This window comes from Amblyomma americanum, chromosome 10, assembly GCF_052857255.1.
Source record: "Amblyomma americanum isolate KBUSLIRL-KWMA chromosome 10, ASM5285725v1, whole genome shotgun sequence".
Lineage (NCBI taxonomy): Eukaryota > Metazoa > Arthropoda > Arachnida > Ixodida > Ixodidae > Amblyomma > Amblyomma americanum.
Genome location: NC_135506.1, coordinates 27,059,028 through 27,075,339, shown reverse-complemented (window position 1 = coordinate 27,075,339; position 16,312 = coordinate 27,059,028). Strand labels below are relative to the sequence as shown.

At 45.7% G+C, this 16,312-nt stretch overlaps 1 protein-coding gene across 2 annotated transcripts in view; it reads right to left on the bottom strand.

Moving 5' to 3' along the window:
• The window catches only part of LOC144106334 (salivary peroxidase/catechol oxidase-like), a 39,487-nt gene that overhangs the window by 10,711 nt on the left and 12,464 nt on the right, over positions 1 to 16,312 (bottom strand). For both annotated transcript variants that reach the window (XR_013308975.1, XM_077639112.1), the window contains exons 3-10: positions 15,569 to 15,710; positions 11,708 to 11,940; positions 9,539 to 9,736; positions 7,649 to 7,783; positions 5,644 to 5,745; positions 3,104 to 3,214; positions 994 to 1,129; positions 7 to 216 (exon numbers count right to left, since the gene is read on the bottom strand). Coding sequence is in view for 1 of the 2 variants with exons in the window: in XM_077639112.1 (XP_077495238.1) it covers positions 7 to 216; positions 994 to 1,129; positions 3,104 to 3,214; positions 5,644 to 5,745; positions 7,649 to 7,783; positions 9,539 to 9,736; positions 11,708 to 11,940; positions 15,569 to 15,710 (1,267 nt within the window). In the remaining variant the exon portion in view is untranslated. The remainder of the gene's footprint in view (positions 1 to 6; positions 217 to 993; positions 1,130 to 3,103; positions 3,215 to 5,643; positions 5,746 to 7,648; positions 7,784 to 9,538; positions 9,737 to 11,707; positions 11,941 to 15,568; positions 15,711 to 16,312) is intronic.

The following is a 16,312-nucleotide window of genomic DNA, read 5'->3' as shown; positions in this document are numbered from 1 at the left end:
GCTCACATGTCGAAGTGTCCTTGGATGTTCGAGTGCCCGAAGCGGAAGGCAGCCGTGGAGAACTCGTTGATGATCGTAGCGTCAACACTCGAGTCATAATTCGTATAACCATCCTTGCGCGGCCACAGATCGTGCTTGGTCATGGCGTCCGGACCAACAATGACCGGCAGATACTCGTTGTAGACGATGTTTTGTAAGCATGCCACGACTATCCTCCTGTGAGAATAGTGTACACAAAAAAGGAACTCCGATGGTATTGGTTGGTGTCAGAATATTACTAATATCATTAACAGATAACTCGAAGTGAGAGGCGCAGTGTCCGAAATCGCGAAATGCGGAATTCTTCACCGAAAACTAAAATCAGGCAGTCGGTGGTGCGCAACCTCCGCGAAAGTCATTTATCTGTTTCAATTAAAGGGACACTGAGGAGAAATTGAAGTTGGCTTGTATCCATAGAATACCAGGTCGTGATCACAAAAACGCCACTCTTCCTGAAAACAAAGCTCTTGTAATGTAGAAAATAGCAAGAACCAAAATGCAGGTATCGCCGCCACAGGCCAATCTCGCAAGTAGAAGCGTGATGACTTTCTAGAACAAGAGGCGCCACCATGGAGGAATCTTCCTTACTTCATGGAAGTCACGAATCTCTGAGGCTTGCAAAAAAAAAGGTTGCGCACCGCACCGCTACCTAGCAGAAATCACGGAGTCTCCGTTTACGTCACGTTTCACGTCACTCCGTTCTGTGTAGTCATAAGAGTTCTCCCGTGTCGTCATAAGAGTTCTCGAGTTTGAATCGGAGCGGCGGGAAAAAAATTTTTAACTTCGAATCCAAATTTCTTTGAAATAAATGCATCTTTCGCTCCCGGACAAGCGTCAACAAAGTCATGAAATGCCGAACTATCAGATATTGCTAACAAAAAAAATTCAATAGGGTTCTCCTCAGTGTCCCTTTAAAGGAGGAAATTTTAATCAATGATTTTAGGGGAAACTCACCTGGCTGTTTGGAAGACGACATCGTCGTTCCAGTCGGGATTCTTTTCAGCCAGTTTCCTGGCGATTCGGTTGTGTTCTCTCAAGAAAAGCGTGTGCATCGTCACGAGGCCCGGATTCTGGTTGCTCCTGAAGTCACCTGGGACCAAAAGAGGGGACCAAGGTCGAAATCTAGCCTCTATTTTTTTTTCGACTTGCTTATTTTTGTTATCGAAATGTTTGTAGCTTCTGCCCCCACCATTTGCGGTCGCCTTCACACGCTATTATAGTTTTACTCCGAATGTAAAATATTCAAGGAAGACAAGATTGCTACCAAAACGCTGGGTTACAGCTGTAATAAAACCCTGCGATGATGCGAGACAGCTGTATACTCTTCTTTGTACTGAAGTGGCTATGCCGTCGCTGGTAATCTTTCTATTGAAATAAATATATTACGTCTTCAAGGATTTCCCCAAAGAGTACATGAGGGTATGACTCTGCTGCTTTATAGTGGAGAACTCGGTGTAGTACGAGTTGCCGGAGTTACCCAAAGGTTTTCCGCGGGAGTTTCGTGCATCTTTTTTTCTTTTTTTATCTTTTTTTGTGATCAGAGCAATACAGTTTCACGCAGTTAACTCGAGGAAAAGCTGACACTGTAGTCTTTCACCCACCACAGCAATACCAGAAAGTATGAACTTCACATCCGGCTTTGCTGATATTCCTCCCAAAATGTGAAATTGCCTAAATGTGTAAAAAATTGGTTCGAAGAAAGCCCCTGAGAGTTACTTGCGCGATTTCAAAACACGCGTAGTACTAAACGCTTTCCGATGACAATGTGTATTCAAGAGTGAGAAGCAGCAAACCATAATTAATAATTTAGCTTGCTTGGTGAGAGCACAACTATCCAACTCTGCAATCAAAAAACCTGTATGAACATTAGAGACAATAGCCTCCGGACTACTAATATTGAGCTTTATTTAATATTTTTTTTCAGCAGTGCAATAGTCTCCATCGCGGCGTCAGCTAACTTCTGCAGCTGTATAAACGTTTCCGCTCAGTTATTAACCAAGTAAAATAAGCAGTTCACACTGCTAGTCATGGCCACTGTGGCTGACCCACTCTTTCAGCAAATATCTACATAATTTTGAGAATCTCTGTATGAGGATATATTGCACTGCCCAGCAGCCACTAACCTTGTTTCCTGTACAGTCGGCACAGTAGGAAGATCGCCTTAATCAGTGTTCCCAAGAATTCGACAATGTTACGCCTGCAGTTCACATGCGCTCCATACAATTGCGCGCACTGCTGGGGACAACATCGACCAATCAGCATTAAAAATTTAGGTGGCACTAGAGAAAAAGAGAGAACTTGTTTTAATAAAAAAGCCCATTCCAGCTATCAACATTTCTTTTCGAAAGGCCGTGTATACGTTCTGGATTTAGGATCGGCAATGAGAGGTGTTAGAAGTGATTTGGTAGGGGCGGTACCAGCTCTATTTAGAGACAGAGTGCAAGACTGGAGTAAAATGGTCTAGGCGCCAATACGCAGGCTTCGGAGCTTTACGGGGTTGTATTTGCGGTATTTTGTCAATAACACTTCGCCCTCGTTGTACACCGACGCTGCAGAGTGCAAGAAAGAATTCGCCTCGTTTCTTAGTGGCTGACAGTCGGCCACCGCACAGCCGCAAGAATTCAAAAATTTCACATCCCTGCCTTCCACTGGCTCTCTCTCTCTCTCTCTCTCTCTCTCTCTCTCTCTCTCTCTCTCTCTCTCTCTCTCTCTCTCTCTCTCTCTCTCTCTCTCTCTCTCTCTATATCTATCTATCTATCTATCTATCTATCTATCTATCTATCTATCTATCTATCTATCTATCTATCTATCTCTCTCTCTCTCTCTTTCTCTCTCTTTCTCTATCTATCTATCTATCTATCTATCTATCTATCTCTAACTCTCTCGCTCTCTCTCTCTCTCACGAGCTTGCTGCACATGTTAGATAGAAAAAAAAACGCGAAAACTACGAAGTGATTTAACGATGCCGTGCGCTTTATGCATATATGCGATCAAGACATCGATGCTCTGGTCATACATAATGTCACTCGTCTAGCACTGCAGTGTAGACCGAAACAGCTGCTACCTGTTCTCGAGCAGATCTTGCCTTCGTCGGGACGACTGCAGGTGTCATTTTCGGGCTCCGGGCTCGGGGGTAGTACGACTGAGTCGTTCACCGTCCCGTACTTCAGCAACCCTGCAAGAGCGGAGTAGTTTCAAGTTCATCCAGACGGTTGGGGAAGCGCGCTCTAGGAAGTGATTCCATCGGGATCTACGAGATATTTATCAACCATGGCCGCACAGCCGACTCTATACGAGGTAAACAGGATCGTCTCCATTTTCTGTCGTGACCGGAAATTTTGCCCTTCACCTGATGTCTACGGTTGTCCATGTGTGCCGCGGAGATAGGGGTCTCGAGAACATGCCTTCTGCGATCACCGCGGTGGCTCAGTGGTTAGGGCGCTCGACTACTGATCCGGAGTTCCGGGTTCGAACCCGACCGCGGCGGCTGCGTTTTTATGGAGGAAAAACGCTAAGGCGCCCGTGTGCTGTGCGATGTCAGTGCACGTTAAAGATCCCCAGGTGGTCGAAATTATTCCGGAGCCCTCCACCACGGCACCTCTCTCTTCCTTTCTTCTTTCACTCCCTCCTTTATCCATTCCCTTACGGCGCGGTTCAGGTGTCCAACGATATATGAGACAGATACTGCGCCATTTCCTTTCCCCCAAAAACCAATTATTATTATTATTATTACTATCACGTGACGCAGTTGAATTCTTTCACACTGAATTTCACCCGGAGTTCCTGTATAATCTAAGTCGATGTCTTTGTGGATACGTGAAAAGCCTCGTGTGAGTTGGAAGGATGGTCCATATGGATAACGGTTTTTTCATGTGGGTCTTCTTTCTAGCCGATCTTTCCAGTCTTAAAGTGGGCGCTTTCGTGGCGTGGCTGCGCCCCTACTGCTTTTCTTATTTCTTCGTTATGGATGACAGCAAGATGGCTCGAAGTTTTCTTTTTGTGTTTTGATTTTGTTTTGCGCCATCACACGGAGGAAGTTGTGTGTGTGTGTGTGGGGGGGGGGGGGGGGGGGGGGGTCTACCTTTCGGGTTGTAAGGCGTTGTGAGGCGAGCATAACACAAATAGCGCACTTCCCACTGGTCGCCCTCGTCCAATGAGCCTGACCTAGTTGTCCAGGCTGTAACGAAAGCCTGATGTGCCTGGGACATATGCAGCTATTGCTAAATTTTCTTCATTCGAGGTTTTCGGAGCGAGAACTACTCCCCTGAATACTGCCTTTCGGAATATAATGAAATCCACTAGTGACCACGGTTGTATTTTATTTATTCAAGATTATTAAAGGAAGAATCACGTTAAGCCTCGATACTGCTGCCGAACTGCTATGGGAAGGTGAAAGAAGTTAAGATCCAAAATTAGGATACCACATGAAGACAAAAACAAATTCAAGAAGTGCCTCGAGCCCAAAATCAGCATCAAGGCGTACCGACCTGCCGCGGAATGAAAGGCTCGAAGACGTTGGGTGTGACCCCTGCTTAGCATACAAAACGCATAACATTCGCCTTGGTGCGAAGTTACACGTGTGATTATAAAAGGCCTCAGCGCGCGAGCCCAGCCGCGAACTCTGGTGAGCCGGAAAGCGATATACGATAGAACTTCATATGGGTTAGAAGTTACCATAGCACCATAGCAGATAAGTTACCATACCGTTCCACTGACACACTAACCGCTTTCATGGGGCAACACAACATACAGACACTGAAAACACGAAGAAAAATTCAAAGGTTGAAGCTACTTTTCGTACTCAAAAATAACAAACTTTCTTGAGCCCTGATTGATTTATTAAACCCAGCACAACGCGACTAACAAGAAGTCATAACCTGGAATCACTTACACCGTACAACGCTAGGGTCGATGTTTTTAAATACTCATTCTTTTCGCGCACAATACAACAATAGAATGAACTCCCGCCTGATCTACTAAACAACATCAATGCCTTTGACAAAATTGCTTGTTGACAGCTGCTGAGTGCTTGTTTCTTGTTCTGTGCCATTATTTATATTTGTTCTGCGATGTTATTTGCTGTATTTCTTTTATGCCTTTTTGCCCCTCCTTCCAGAACCCAACTAGGGTCTGCAGTATACTGTAAATAAAAAAATAAAATAATAAATATCAGGGCACGAGTTATGAAATGCATTCGCCCACGATTGTAACTGCCGGTTACAATGTCCAACATCCTTGGATAAAAATTTTGAATATTGGAAAACGGTAAAGTACTGAGTACAGAAATATTGAAGGCAACTATCCATTCTTCTGATATGTCGAAAAATCTCTTATAGAGTTTCCATCGCCCGCACCGAGCATTTAAGACTGCCATAGAAAACCAATGGGGAACGTTTCTGAAGCGAGCAAACACGTTAATAGCAAAAAAAAAATGCAAGCGTGATGACAGGAGATGTGCGGATATATTGATCGTCGTAGTGAAATCTACAATATCTGAAAAAAAAAATTCCGCTCATAAACTGTTTCCCATTTAAAAATGCTTTTGTCCAGAATTGTTGGGCGTGATAAACTGTGTGACCGCATAAAGAAGAACCAACCACTCACCGCCATCGAACGTTCGCAGGCTGTCCATGATGTCCTTGCTGATCCCGTAAATTTGCGACCCGTCGATGAACGATGTCCTTGAATTCATTTGATCTCTCGGACCTGTTAGGAGCGGTCGACGTCATCGACACAAGTTGTCAGCTACCCGTACAAGCAAACGAGAACTTCGCAATGATAATCGAGAGCTAACACCACTACACTTCTGGAAACTTCGTCTTAAAGTCATGAGACATCCGAAGCTTGTCTGCAGAAAACTATCTGGAATGAGTGATTAATTTTATCGCTACAAGGCATATGAAGTGAAAACATTTCTGAACCACTTAAAGCGAGCAATATTAGAACATGGCATCACTCCTCAGACGGAGGGTATTTTGCCACTTTTGCACCGGTAAAAAGAATACTTCATCCGTGATATACCAACATATCTCAAAAGCACAAAAGCCATGAAGTAGCCAATCCCTTTGTTTGTTTGTTTGTTTGTTTGTTTGTTTGTTTGTTTGTTTGTTTGTTTGTTTGCTTGTTTGTTTGTTTGTTTGTTTTTGTACTCTAAAAAGAATAGGAAGCGCGAAGTCCTGAGGCCGCTGTCTACCTGACTCTGCACGGACGTACACCCCCCGTCAGTAGTACATAGCCCCAATGGGGTTTGCTTGTGAGGCCTGCAGCCTGCCTCTTTATAAGTCCTCAGCGACTTATAAGGACGTATAAAGAAGATCCCGCCGTGGCCCGGATCTGGAGATTACAGTCGATTGCTCAATTTTCCCAACCTTTGGACTGCTAGGTGAGCTACGGAGCCACGCATAACAGCATAGAACCAAACCTCTTGTGCTGTATACTTTTTTCCGGTAAGTCTACATGTCTCATACGCGATCCACTTAATAGGTTAACTCCTGAATTCATATCAATGTGTCTGTAGTGCAGAGCTACTTTCAAGAGCTTGTGTGCCAAGGAATTTGTTCCTTGGTCGCGCTGTGAGACTCTCCAGCATTCCACAGCTCTAAAAGATGAACACAGCCTTAGCTTTTCACCTCTTCAGAACTATAGTTTACTGGAGGAGCGTCTAATTTTCCGCTACGCAGTCTGAAAGGAAATCTCGTAGCCCAGGGAAATCAAGAACAAGTCAGGACAATGGGTTTATGAGGGTTAACGTCCCAAAGCGACTCCTATTATGAGGGAGGCCGTAGTGAAGGGCTCCGGCAATTTCAACCACCTGGGGCTCTTTAACGTGCGCTGACATTGCACAGTACACGGGCCTCGAGAATTTCGCCTCCATCGAAATCCGACCGCCGTGGCGGACATCGAACCCGCGTCTTTCAGGTCAGCAGCCGAGCGCCATAAGCGCTGAGCCACCACGGCGGCGCACAGATCAGAACAAATCTCAAATTGAGAGCACTCATAAGGAACTGGCTCGGTGGCACAAGGAGTTTAAGGGTACACTCTTCAGTATGCGTCTTCCTTTTTGAGACGGTTGGTCAAGCGCTGGCGTTTGATTACACCAGAAGTGCTTTTTCCTGACATTGTTCTACAACGCAAATATTTCCAAAGGTATACAAGTGCTTGCTCAACTTATAAAAGGTAATAAGTATACAAGAATGACCAAAAATAGGCACGCAAAAAAAAAGGCGTTCAAATCACTTTTTGCATGTCTCTCGGCCGACCACTCTGCTGGACGCAAAAATAAGACTAGATGCGATGTTCTCAAGACAGTCCTAGAAAACACAAAAGTGACAGTGATCGAGTACTTAACCTTTAAGGTCAGCGTGCGACTGGCACCCAGCTTTATTCTCACTTTTTTTTTCAGTTACGTGTGAGCGCATTTTTTCTTAATGTGGATTCTATTTACCATGCCACAAACAGTACAATAAGAACATTGCGGTGCTCTTATTAAAAAAAATTGTTTTCTGCGCAGCTGTAAAAAATAATTCGCAATTGAAAATCGTTCACGTAAAATGCAAGGGTTTTCTTTTCTAACCTCACAAACGCAAGCATTACAAAGGGAGGAGCTTACCCATCTGACAATGACAGCATGGCAGGGAACGAGTGAAATTCAGAAAGCTGCGATTGAACCGGGAGTAAAATGGATCGTCCGGGGGAACATCGATGTTGAAACTCTCGGTGCCGTTTGGGAATCCGGCCTGGGAGCCTGTGGGGGGAGAAATTTAGTACGCAGCTCAACTCAAGTCAACGGCAGCTGCAATAACCCTACTTTCTCTACAATATTACAAGCACAAGTCAGGACGTAGCGTTGTCCGAATAGCGTAAATGCATATTGCTCACTGCACCTTGTCCAGTCCACTCCCGACAAAAATAGGAGCTCAACCATTGTTGGCGCCCCTAAAGCTCTGTTTTTTTAATGATTATGTTCTGGAAAAGCTGTGGATGTTCAACACATAATTCCTAAACGCTGCATTTTCGCGAGCTGAACACTTCCTGAGTTTTACAGGCAGGCAAGCAATCTATAGCACAACGCCGAAGCTATCATGCAGTCTCATGAAAAATTATTTTCTGCCTCTTTTTTTTTTCCAGTGTACAAAGTGTCGCTTAGTTTTACACCGAAGTAAACAAGAATGTAGCTTTTAAAACTGCGCACAATTTTAGCCGCTTTTCTTACTAAGACTTTCCGCCTGCCTTTAAGCTTGTGAAATTTGTAGCTCCTGAAACCACAGCGTTTTACAATGTATCAGTTAGTATGGTCATTCAAAGTCTCGTTAGGCGTTTCTCAGTAGCGGAATCTAAAGCAAGGACTCAAAAAAATAAGGGGTTTTCTCATGGCGAGGCCACACCAGCGGCCGCGTTTTGTAACAATTGTTTTTAAGTTTGTTCTTCTGATCCCCTCCTTTAAAAGCACAGCCGGGAAATGGTATTTCTCCTTTAGCTGCCAGTTATGACTTCACATGCCACAAATGCTAGTAGCAGAATGACAAAAAAGGATTAATCGCGAAAAAAAATACTTACAACCCTTGGCTATGAAGGCAACCTTAGCAGAGCTCCCAGGGGAAAAATTGGTAGGGGTTTAACTTAGTTAAATCGAGCAGACGCGCGAAAGCAGGCAGTGATTCTTCAATTTCAGGAGGCACCTAAGCTCCGCCTTGAGGGCTTGACGCTATGTATTTTGTGGTTTAATGTCCGTATATGCAGAATTGCTCATTTTCTACTTAACATTCATAATCGCGGCGAGTCCTCATACCCCTGCCAACGCAGTGTGGCCGCGGTTAGGTGATGCGCCACAGCACTGGCAGTCGGCTGCTCCTATCACTGCCACCCGTAGGGATTGTGCGACCCAAGTTCTTCAAGGTTGCACTGAAGGTACCCCCTGAAAACCTGGCGTAGTGAAGCTTTCGCTTCAAAAGCTACAGAGACTGTTCACTGCATTAGAGTCAGTGCTAAAGCACGGATTTTTGCTACGTAGAAGACGACGATGAGCCGGCAATGCCGCGGGACGGATCGCTCGCGCTAGGCTAGCTGCGGACATGTGCCATTAATGGCTTCACAGGCAACAACAACTACAATGCAAGAGACGATTTTGCTCGGGTCAAAACCACCGGATTAGTGTCATGTAGAAGACAACGAATACCGGACAGTGCAAAACTCTCATCCATTTTCTGTTCATGGGGTAGAAACCACAGGTGTCCGTTCTCGCATGCTTTTTTTGTTAACTGAGTACAGGTGAATAGCCACCCGATTCTTGGCCGATCCCCCAGTGTGGGTAGGTGCAATCTTTTGTTAGGCTAACAACAACTACAGCGGGACGGAGCGCTCGCGCTTGGTGGACAACGCGACAACGGATGGCTTTGCTCGGGGTTAACACCCATCGGATTAGTGTTTACGAACTAAAAGCTCGGCCGCCGGGGATTCGTCGCTGAACCGCAGCAGCAGGTATGGAGGCGACTGTACGCACCCACAAACGTCTCGAGCGGAGGCAGTGTGCTAGTGGGTGTGAACGAGATGTCGTGGTCGAGGAACTGCCCGAAGGCCATGGCCAGGTGCGTAAGCTGCTTGTCCGGCACGTCTTTCTCCGGGTGCAGCTTGAAGGAGACCAGCCTGGCGCTGGGAAGTGCGTTTCCGCTGAGGGCTTTCACCCTCGGCTCACTGACGCCTGCAAATTAAGACGAGAAAAGAGTCGCGACATGATTCTAAACCAAGCCCTATTTACTTCGACATACTCTCCCTCTTCTCGCTGCTTTTACCAGGTTGAGGCTAGAGCTCTCAGGCAGCCAAAATAGTAGCCTCAGCCTGGATAAAAAAACTCACAGGACGGTTACGACCGTGTAACGCAATATTCAGCGATAGCTGTTTAGGCGCTTTGTTTTGGGGGATATATTCCTGGCACATTGGAGTAGTGGTCAAGTGATGCACACCTGCACTGGCAGGTGGATATCCGAAACAGAGCCACCCATAGGCTTATACGACCCAGGTTCACCGTGACATGTACGCACCCACCGGTTACGCCGACGCTCAAGCCAGGGACGCCCGCCTAACAGCTATCGCTGTAATATACTGGCGAATATATAACCCTACCTCAGCGTTGTGTGCAACGTATAGAGCTTCTTTAAAGGTTTCTCATGTACGCACATGACTCATACGCAAGTGTGTGTGTGTGTGTGTGTGTGTGTGTGTGTGTGTGTGTGTGTGTGTGTGTGTGTGTGTGTGTGTGTGTGTGTGTGTGTGTGTGTGTGTGTGTGTGTGTGTGTGTGTGTGTGTGTGTGTGCGTGTGCGTGTGTGCGTGTGTGCGTGTGTGTGTGTGTGTGTGTGTGTGTGTGTGTGTGTGTGTGTGTGTGTGTGTGTGTGTGTGTGTGTGTGTGTGTGTGTGTGTGTGTGTGTGTGTGTGTGTGTGTGTGTGTGTGTGTGTGTGTGTGTGTGTGTGTGTGTGTGTGTGTGTGTGTGTGTGTGTGTGTGTGTGTTGCCACTGAGCCGCCACGGTGGATATCCCTTCAACGCGCACTGTCACGAGTTCTCGACATACCAATTACATGCCGAGTAGTCATTACTACTTGCAGCTTGCATGGAAATTTTGATATCGACATGTTCTCAGTAGCCAGTGCTTTCCGATCAAACTGTTTGGCTTCGCTCTCAGGAGGCTGTGCTAAGAACGTTTCGTCATCACTCATTTTCTGAGAGGTGTTGCGGAAAAAACAGGATGAGATTTGTTGAAGAAAAAATTATCTACATTCTCCCGTGCCGTGCCCTCAACTCGGTTCGTGGCCTTCGAGTCAAGATTTCGCACAACTCGGATTAGCAACCCATGATGTACCAAATGCTAATTGCTGGAGCTGTGTCGATTTCTCAATTTCTAGAGGCACTAACAAAATTTGGACTTTGAGTTTTTACTGTGCGAACATACTAGCTATCAATACGTGAAGGTAACTATCTTTGGTTCCTTCATAACTTCAGCGTTAAATGCTTAAGTGATAAGCGTTAAAGTAATAAAAACAATAATAATAATGTCTTTATTCGTGTCATATACGATACATGACACTGGAGGCCGGCAGTAAAAGCTGTCATAATGACAGCTTGACAGAGCCGCAGGCCCCCAAGCACTAGACAGCGGTACAGTGCCATTGCTTATATATAAAATACAATAGAGCACACAGTAAGCCCTAATCAATGAAATTTCACTCCTCGAGAGTGATAGAGCATGGAATTAGCATATATAAAGCAGGAAAAAAGACAAAAATAAATTTACTGAAACAATAAATGTTACAAATATGCATACACAATTGTAGTCGAGTGAGGTAAGAGAGAGCAGTTTTAATTACAATTCACTCGTCCGGTGGAAATAACTTCAGCACATATACATTTAAAACGGGTAAAGCAAACATGGTCACAAGGGGGAAGGCCTTAAAGGAAAGGGAAGTAAGTTGACAACAAATTCAAGCAGTAACAGGCGGAAAAAAAGCAAGTAGTCAAATTTCAGCTGGTCAGTGACAAAGTGACAGAGCCAAAGACCATCATTCGAACATGTAATATTTCCAGAGTTATTTAATCGTATATATTTCTAGCTGTACTCTGGTGATGCTCAAGCGCCAGTCCCCCCCCCCCCCCCCCCCAATGGATTCTGTCGGCTCACCGTCTTGGTAGCCAGCGGGTAGGATCCTCCGCTCGCAGGAGTAGGCCTGTCCCCATTGTGGATTCTCCAGGTTGTTGCAGCTTCCGTCAGGCTCTCGGTAAGGCTTGCGCGGGTCGCAAGATGAGGGAGTTTGCACCGGGCAGAAACCGCACGACTCGTTCCCTTCCTTCGACAGCCGTTGGTTGATGTGCGCCAGCACAGCGTCGGCAGCCTCATTGCCGTCATGGCCCAGTCTGATGTGAAAGCACAACAGCTAGGTGTAATACGCGGCAGCAGCAGCTTTGTCTCGCTTAGCGATTATAAAAGACCATCCAGTAATCGTAAGTTGCAAGTCGCATTTATGTAGGGTTTATGCCTGATGGGGGTCTAACGTCCCATAGCGACTCAGGCTATGAGGGACGCCGTAGTGAAGGGCTCCGGAAATTTCAACCACCTGGGGTTCTTTAAGGTGCACGGACATCGCGCAGTACACGGTCCTCCAGATTTCGCCTCCATCGAAATTCGACCGCCGCGGCCGGGATCGAACCCGCGTCTTTCGGACATGATGGATGATGGTGTACATGTAAATCGGAATGTCGTAACCGTGGTTCTAGACAGCCAGTGCTGCTCTAGCACCTGTGGAGGGGGGGGGGGGGGGGGGGGGAGGTTGCTGAGTCCCCAAACAATACCTAGGGGAATCAGGTCCGCACAACCCTCCCCGCTGCAGAGTCCTTGCCGGTGTAGGAAAAGGAACAGAACACTAAATTCACGCTGAGGGAGGAGCTTTATTTCTTTCCATGTGGGACGCATCTGACCGCTCGTATCCCCGTTCACTTATGTTCCGTCCGTACACTAACATGGTTTAAAACAGTTGCCGCATCTACCATGTTTTTAGAAACTAACGTATATTGGCTTATGCCATCCGAAAAATCTCATCGGACGTTTTTTTTGTTTTGTTTTGTTTTTATGGCATGAGCTTCACGGGAGCACGAAAAAAAAAAAGAAAGCTACGGCACTCCCCACAGCACCCTGTCTCCCGTACGCTTGCTAGGGTACGTGGCGCCCTCTCTGTTTTGTGTTATATACTACAGCACGGATTGAAGGGATAGGTCCGTGGAAGGAAAGAGCGTCGGTGACGCAAGTGTTTCGGAACGTTTACGTAGACAAGCATAGCACCTCAAAAGCAACGGCGCCGTGACAACAATGTCAAAGAAGCGTGTAGCGTTACATTGGCGTCGGACTCAACTGCGCATCTTAGGCATAGAGTCCTTCAGTTTTGGGTTTGTTTTCTTACTTTTTTTTTGCATCACGGAGCTAATAATCAGGGGCTATTTTTCTTAGCTTAAATTCGGGTACAAATTAGGTTCTTCAACAAAATCTTGCATAATAAGGGATTTTTCGTCTTAGTTTTTTTTACCGGAAAAAAATAAAAACTATTGCCCCTCATTTTCACGCAGGACTTAACGTTATCTGACTTTTGCTTGAAACGCTCGTTACCCAGAATTGACCGAGATGCTCTAAAGAACAGTTCACCGGAACAGGCATTTTAGTTAGATGCCTCATGGGGCCAAAATGGGTCGACGGTCATAAAATTCGCCCATGGACTGGAGGGGATGTGGCAACTCAGATGTACCTTCACAGTGTCCCTGTCGCGACTTCTAGAAACCTTCAGTGAAACATCTAACCAGCAGCTAGGTGACCCGAAGAGATGCCTGGCTGTGTGTAGACTGATGTTTAGGGGTCCACAAATCCAAACTTGTAATATTGTTGCAATGCCAAAACATGTAATTAGATGTTACTGTTAATTTCTTTTCTTCAGTATTGCAGTTATTTCCTGGGTAACATTATGATCTCCATGCATGTGCAGAACTTACGTGCATGCTCAACCTAACTGCTTCGTTTGTACGCTGGAAGAACATTTATTCAACATCATAGCGTACATTCGAAAGAGGGAAAAGCCTTGGAGCACGACATCATTAGCGTGGCGCAGAGATCCGGTCGATCATTTCCTGTGCTCGGGTCTCTCGCTTTCAAAACATACGTTTAGAAATTATGCTCGGATTAAACCGCACCGTGAATAACAACTTTTAAAAGAACTGTAAAACCATCAACCATTAAATGAAAACACTCCTCCCCTACAATAAGCACACGCCATCGGCCAGTTTCCGTACGATGTCTTCAACATTGTGCGCTAGCAAACCACATTCTGAAAAGGCGCATTTTAGGGCATAAATTTGGTTTAAATCGATTTTTATTACATCTGTTCGGAGTGCAGGAATCGGTTGAAATTGTGTTTCCTTCGAAAAAAAGGGGGGGGGGGGGGGCTACAAATTATATTATGCAGTACTTAGAGGAATTCCTGATTGGTTTGGCTCGACGTATAAGGCCGCTATGCATCCTGTAGTAGGTTATATCAGGGGCACGCGGACGATCCTGCCGACGTTTACTTCATTGAACTTGAAAAATTATTGAAGAAATCTTAATTCTAAGAAGGAAAAAATTAAAAACAAAAACCAAACAGTAGTTTTCAATCATTCTTAGTAAGCCTTCGTTGAATGTATGCTGAAAAGTATCACCTTCCTTATAGTTCCGAGGTGCAAGTAATACGTGTTTCAACATATCTGACATCGCGCAGCACACGGTTTTATGGAATAAAAACGCTAAGGCGCCCGAGTGCTGTGCGATGTCAGTGCACGTTAAAGATCCCCAGGTGATCGAAATTATTCCGGAGCCCTCCACTACGGCACCTCTCTCTTCCTTTCTTCTTTCACTCCCTCCTTTATCCCTTCCCTTAGGGCGCGGTTCAGGTTTTCGGCGATATGTGAGACCGACACTGCACCATTTCCTCTCCCCAAAAACCAATTATTATTATTATTATTATTATTATTATTATTATTATTATTATTATTATTATTATTATTATTATTATTATTATTATTATTATTATTATTATTATTATTATTATTATTATTATTGTCCTACGCATGAGCCGGAGATGACCAGCAGCTACAATCTTGAGCGCAGTCTGCTTTGTTATCCGACTATATCCGACTATATCCACCTCAGGGAGCAGGAGGGGTGACTCCAAACTCCCTTCTCGCGCAGCTTTCCCACAGGGCTTGGAACAAAAATGGCGGACCTCGGCGCAACCCTCCTCCTTGCGGGAGAATATACAAGGAGACTACTGGACCCCAACACGTAGAGTCATTTGTTGGCCGCCAGCCGCTGCTGCGGCTCAGTGGTTATGGAACTTGGCTGCTGGCCCGGAAGACACGGGTTCGATTCCGGCCGCAGCGGTCGCATTTTTATGGGGGCAAAATTCCAGAGGACCATGTACTGGTCCGTATAACCCGAAGGCCCGTAGAACCTCAGGCGGTCGAAATTTCCGGAGCCCTTCACTACGGCGTCCCTTATAGCCAGAATCACTTTGAGACGTTAAACCCCCATAAACCAAACCAGTAGCTATCGCCCTGTACGTCAATGGGGATATATTGAACTTGTAACTTTGGGAAAACTAGGCAGCGCGACGACATTCTGCGCGAAGCATGGTGACTATCATGGCCACCGCTTCCTCCTCGCTGCAAATTCTTACCTCTAAAATGCTTCCTCCGCATTTTATATCAATATAAAGTACCGAGGATTTGAAGTTCCCGCGGTAATTTTGAGTGTTCAGCGCCACACAGCAATTGGTGGCAGCCATGGAAACTAAAAGCGCCTGTTCAAGGTCTCCGAGAATCGAGTACAAACTTCTGATCTAGGAGGCCATGGTTTGTCCACCTTTCCTGTGTTTGAGAACGCAGTAGGCACTAAAGCTAACGCGACGGCTGGGTCGCGCGACTAATTCCAAGCAGCGAATTCTCGCCACTGCACGCTTATGCTCACCTGCTAAGAATCGATCGCAAAAGACCTTCCGCGACGGCTGCCACCTGTGCGCTGTGCGCTTCATTTCGCAGGGACCGCCGACTCCGCTGCTGGCTTTTGGCGAATGGGCAGCTCCATGTCGACCTTGGGACGCGCCCCGGCACTGGAAGATAATTGACCGCGGTGGTGTTTAAAAATTAAGGACAAAAATACAGATCTTTTTAGAAAGTAGCGAGCTGGTTTTTAAATATTTATTCTACATACTCTCAAGCGCCACAGTATTAGTGAAGGGAGTGGGAGAGACTAGACCAAGAAAAACTCTAGCACAACGGCCAGCATTTGAAATTCTCCGCCTTTCTTTCATTAAAATTCCCTTTCTTCTCTTCTCTCTCCGCGGAAATGTTGAGCGTTCAGCGCCACGCGCCAGTTGATGACAGCCGTGGTAACTAAAAGCGTTAGTCCAGATTTCCTGGGTTTGAAAACGCCTTACGAACTAGGCTAAGGCGACGGCTGGGTCGCGACTAATCCCAAACCGTGAATTCTCAGTTAAGAATGCAAATAAATTTAAAAATGAAAGAAATTACGAAAACTACTCTAGCAAAAATCAAATACAAATTAAAACAAGCCAGAATAACACCCGAAACTCTGAAATGAGACAAACCTGCACAAGCCGTCAGAGAAAAAAACGTTCTCCACGTATCAAGATAAAATGCAAAAGTGGCATGATTAGCTCGCGCTGTCACAAGCAAAAATTGGTGGGTATGA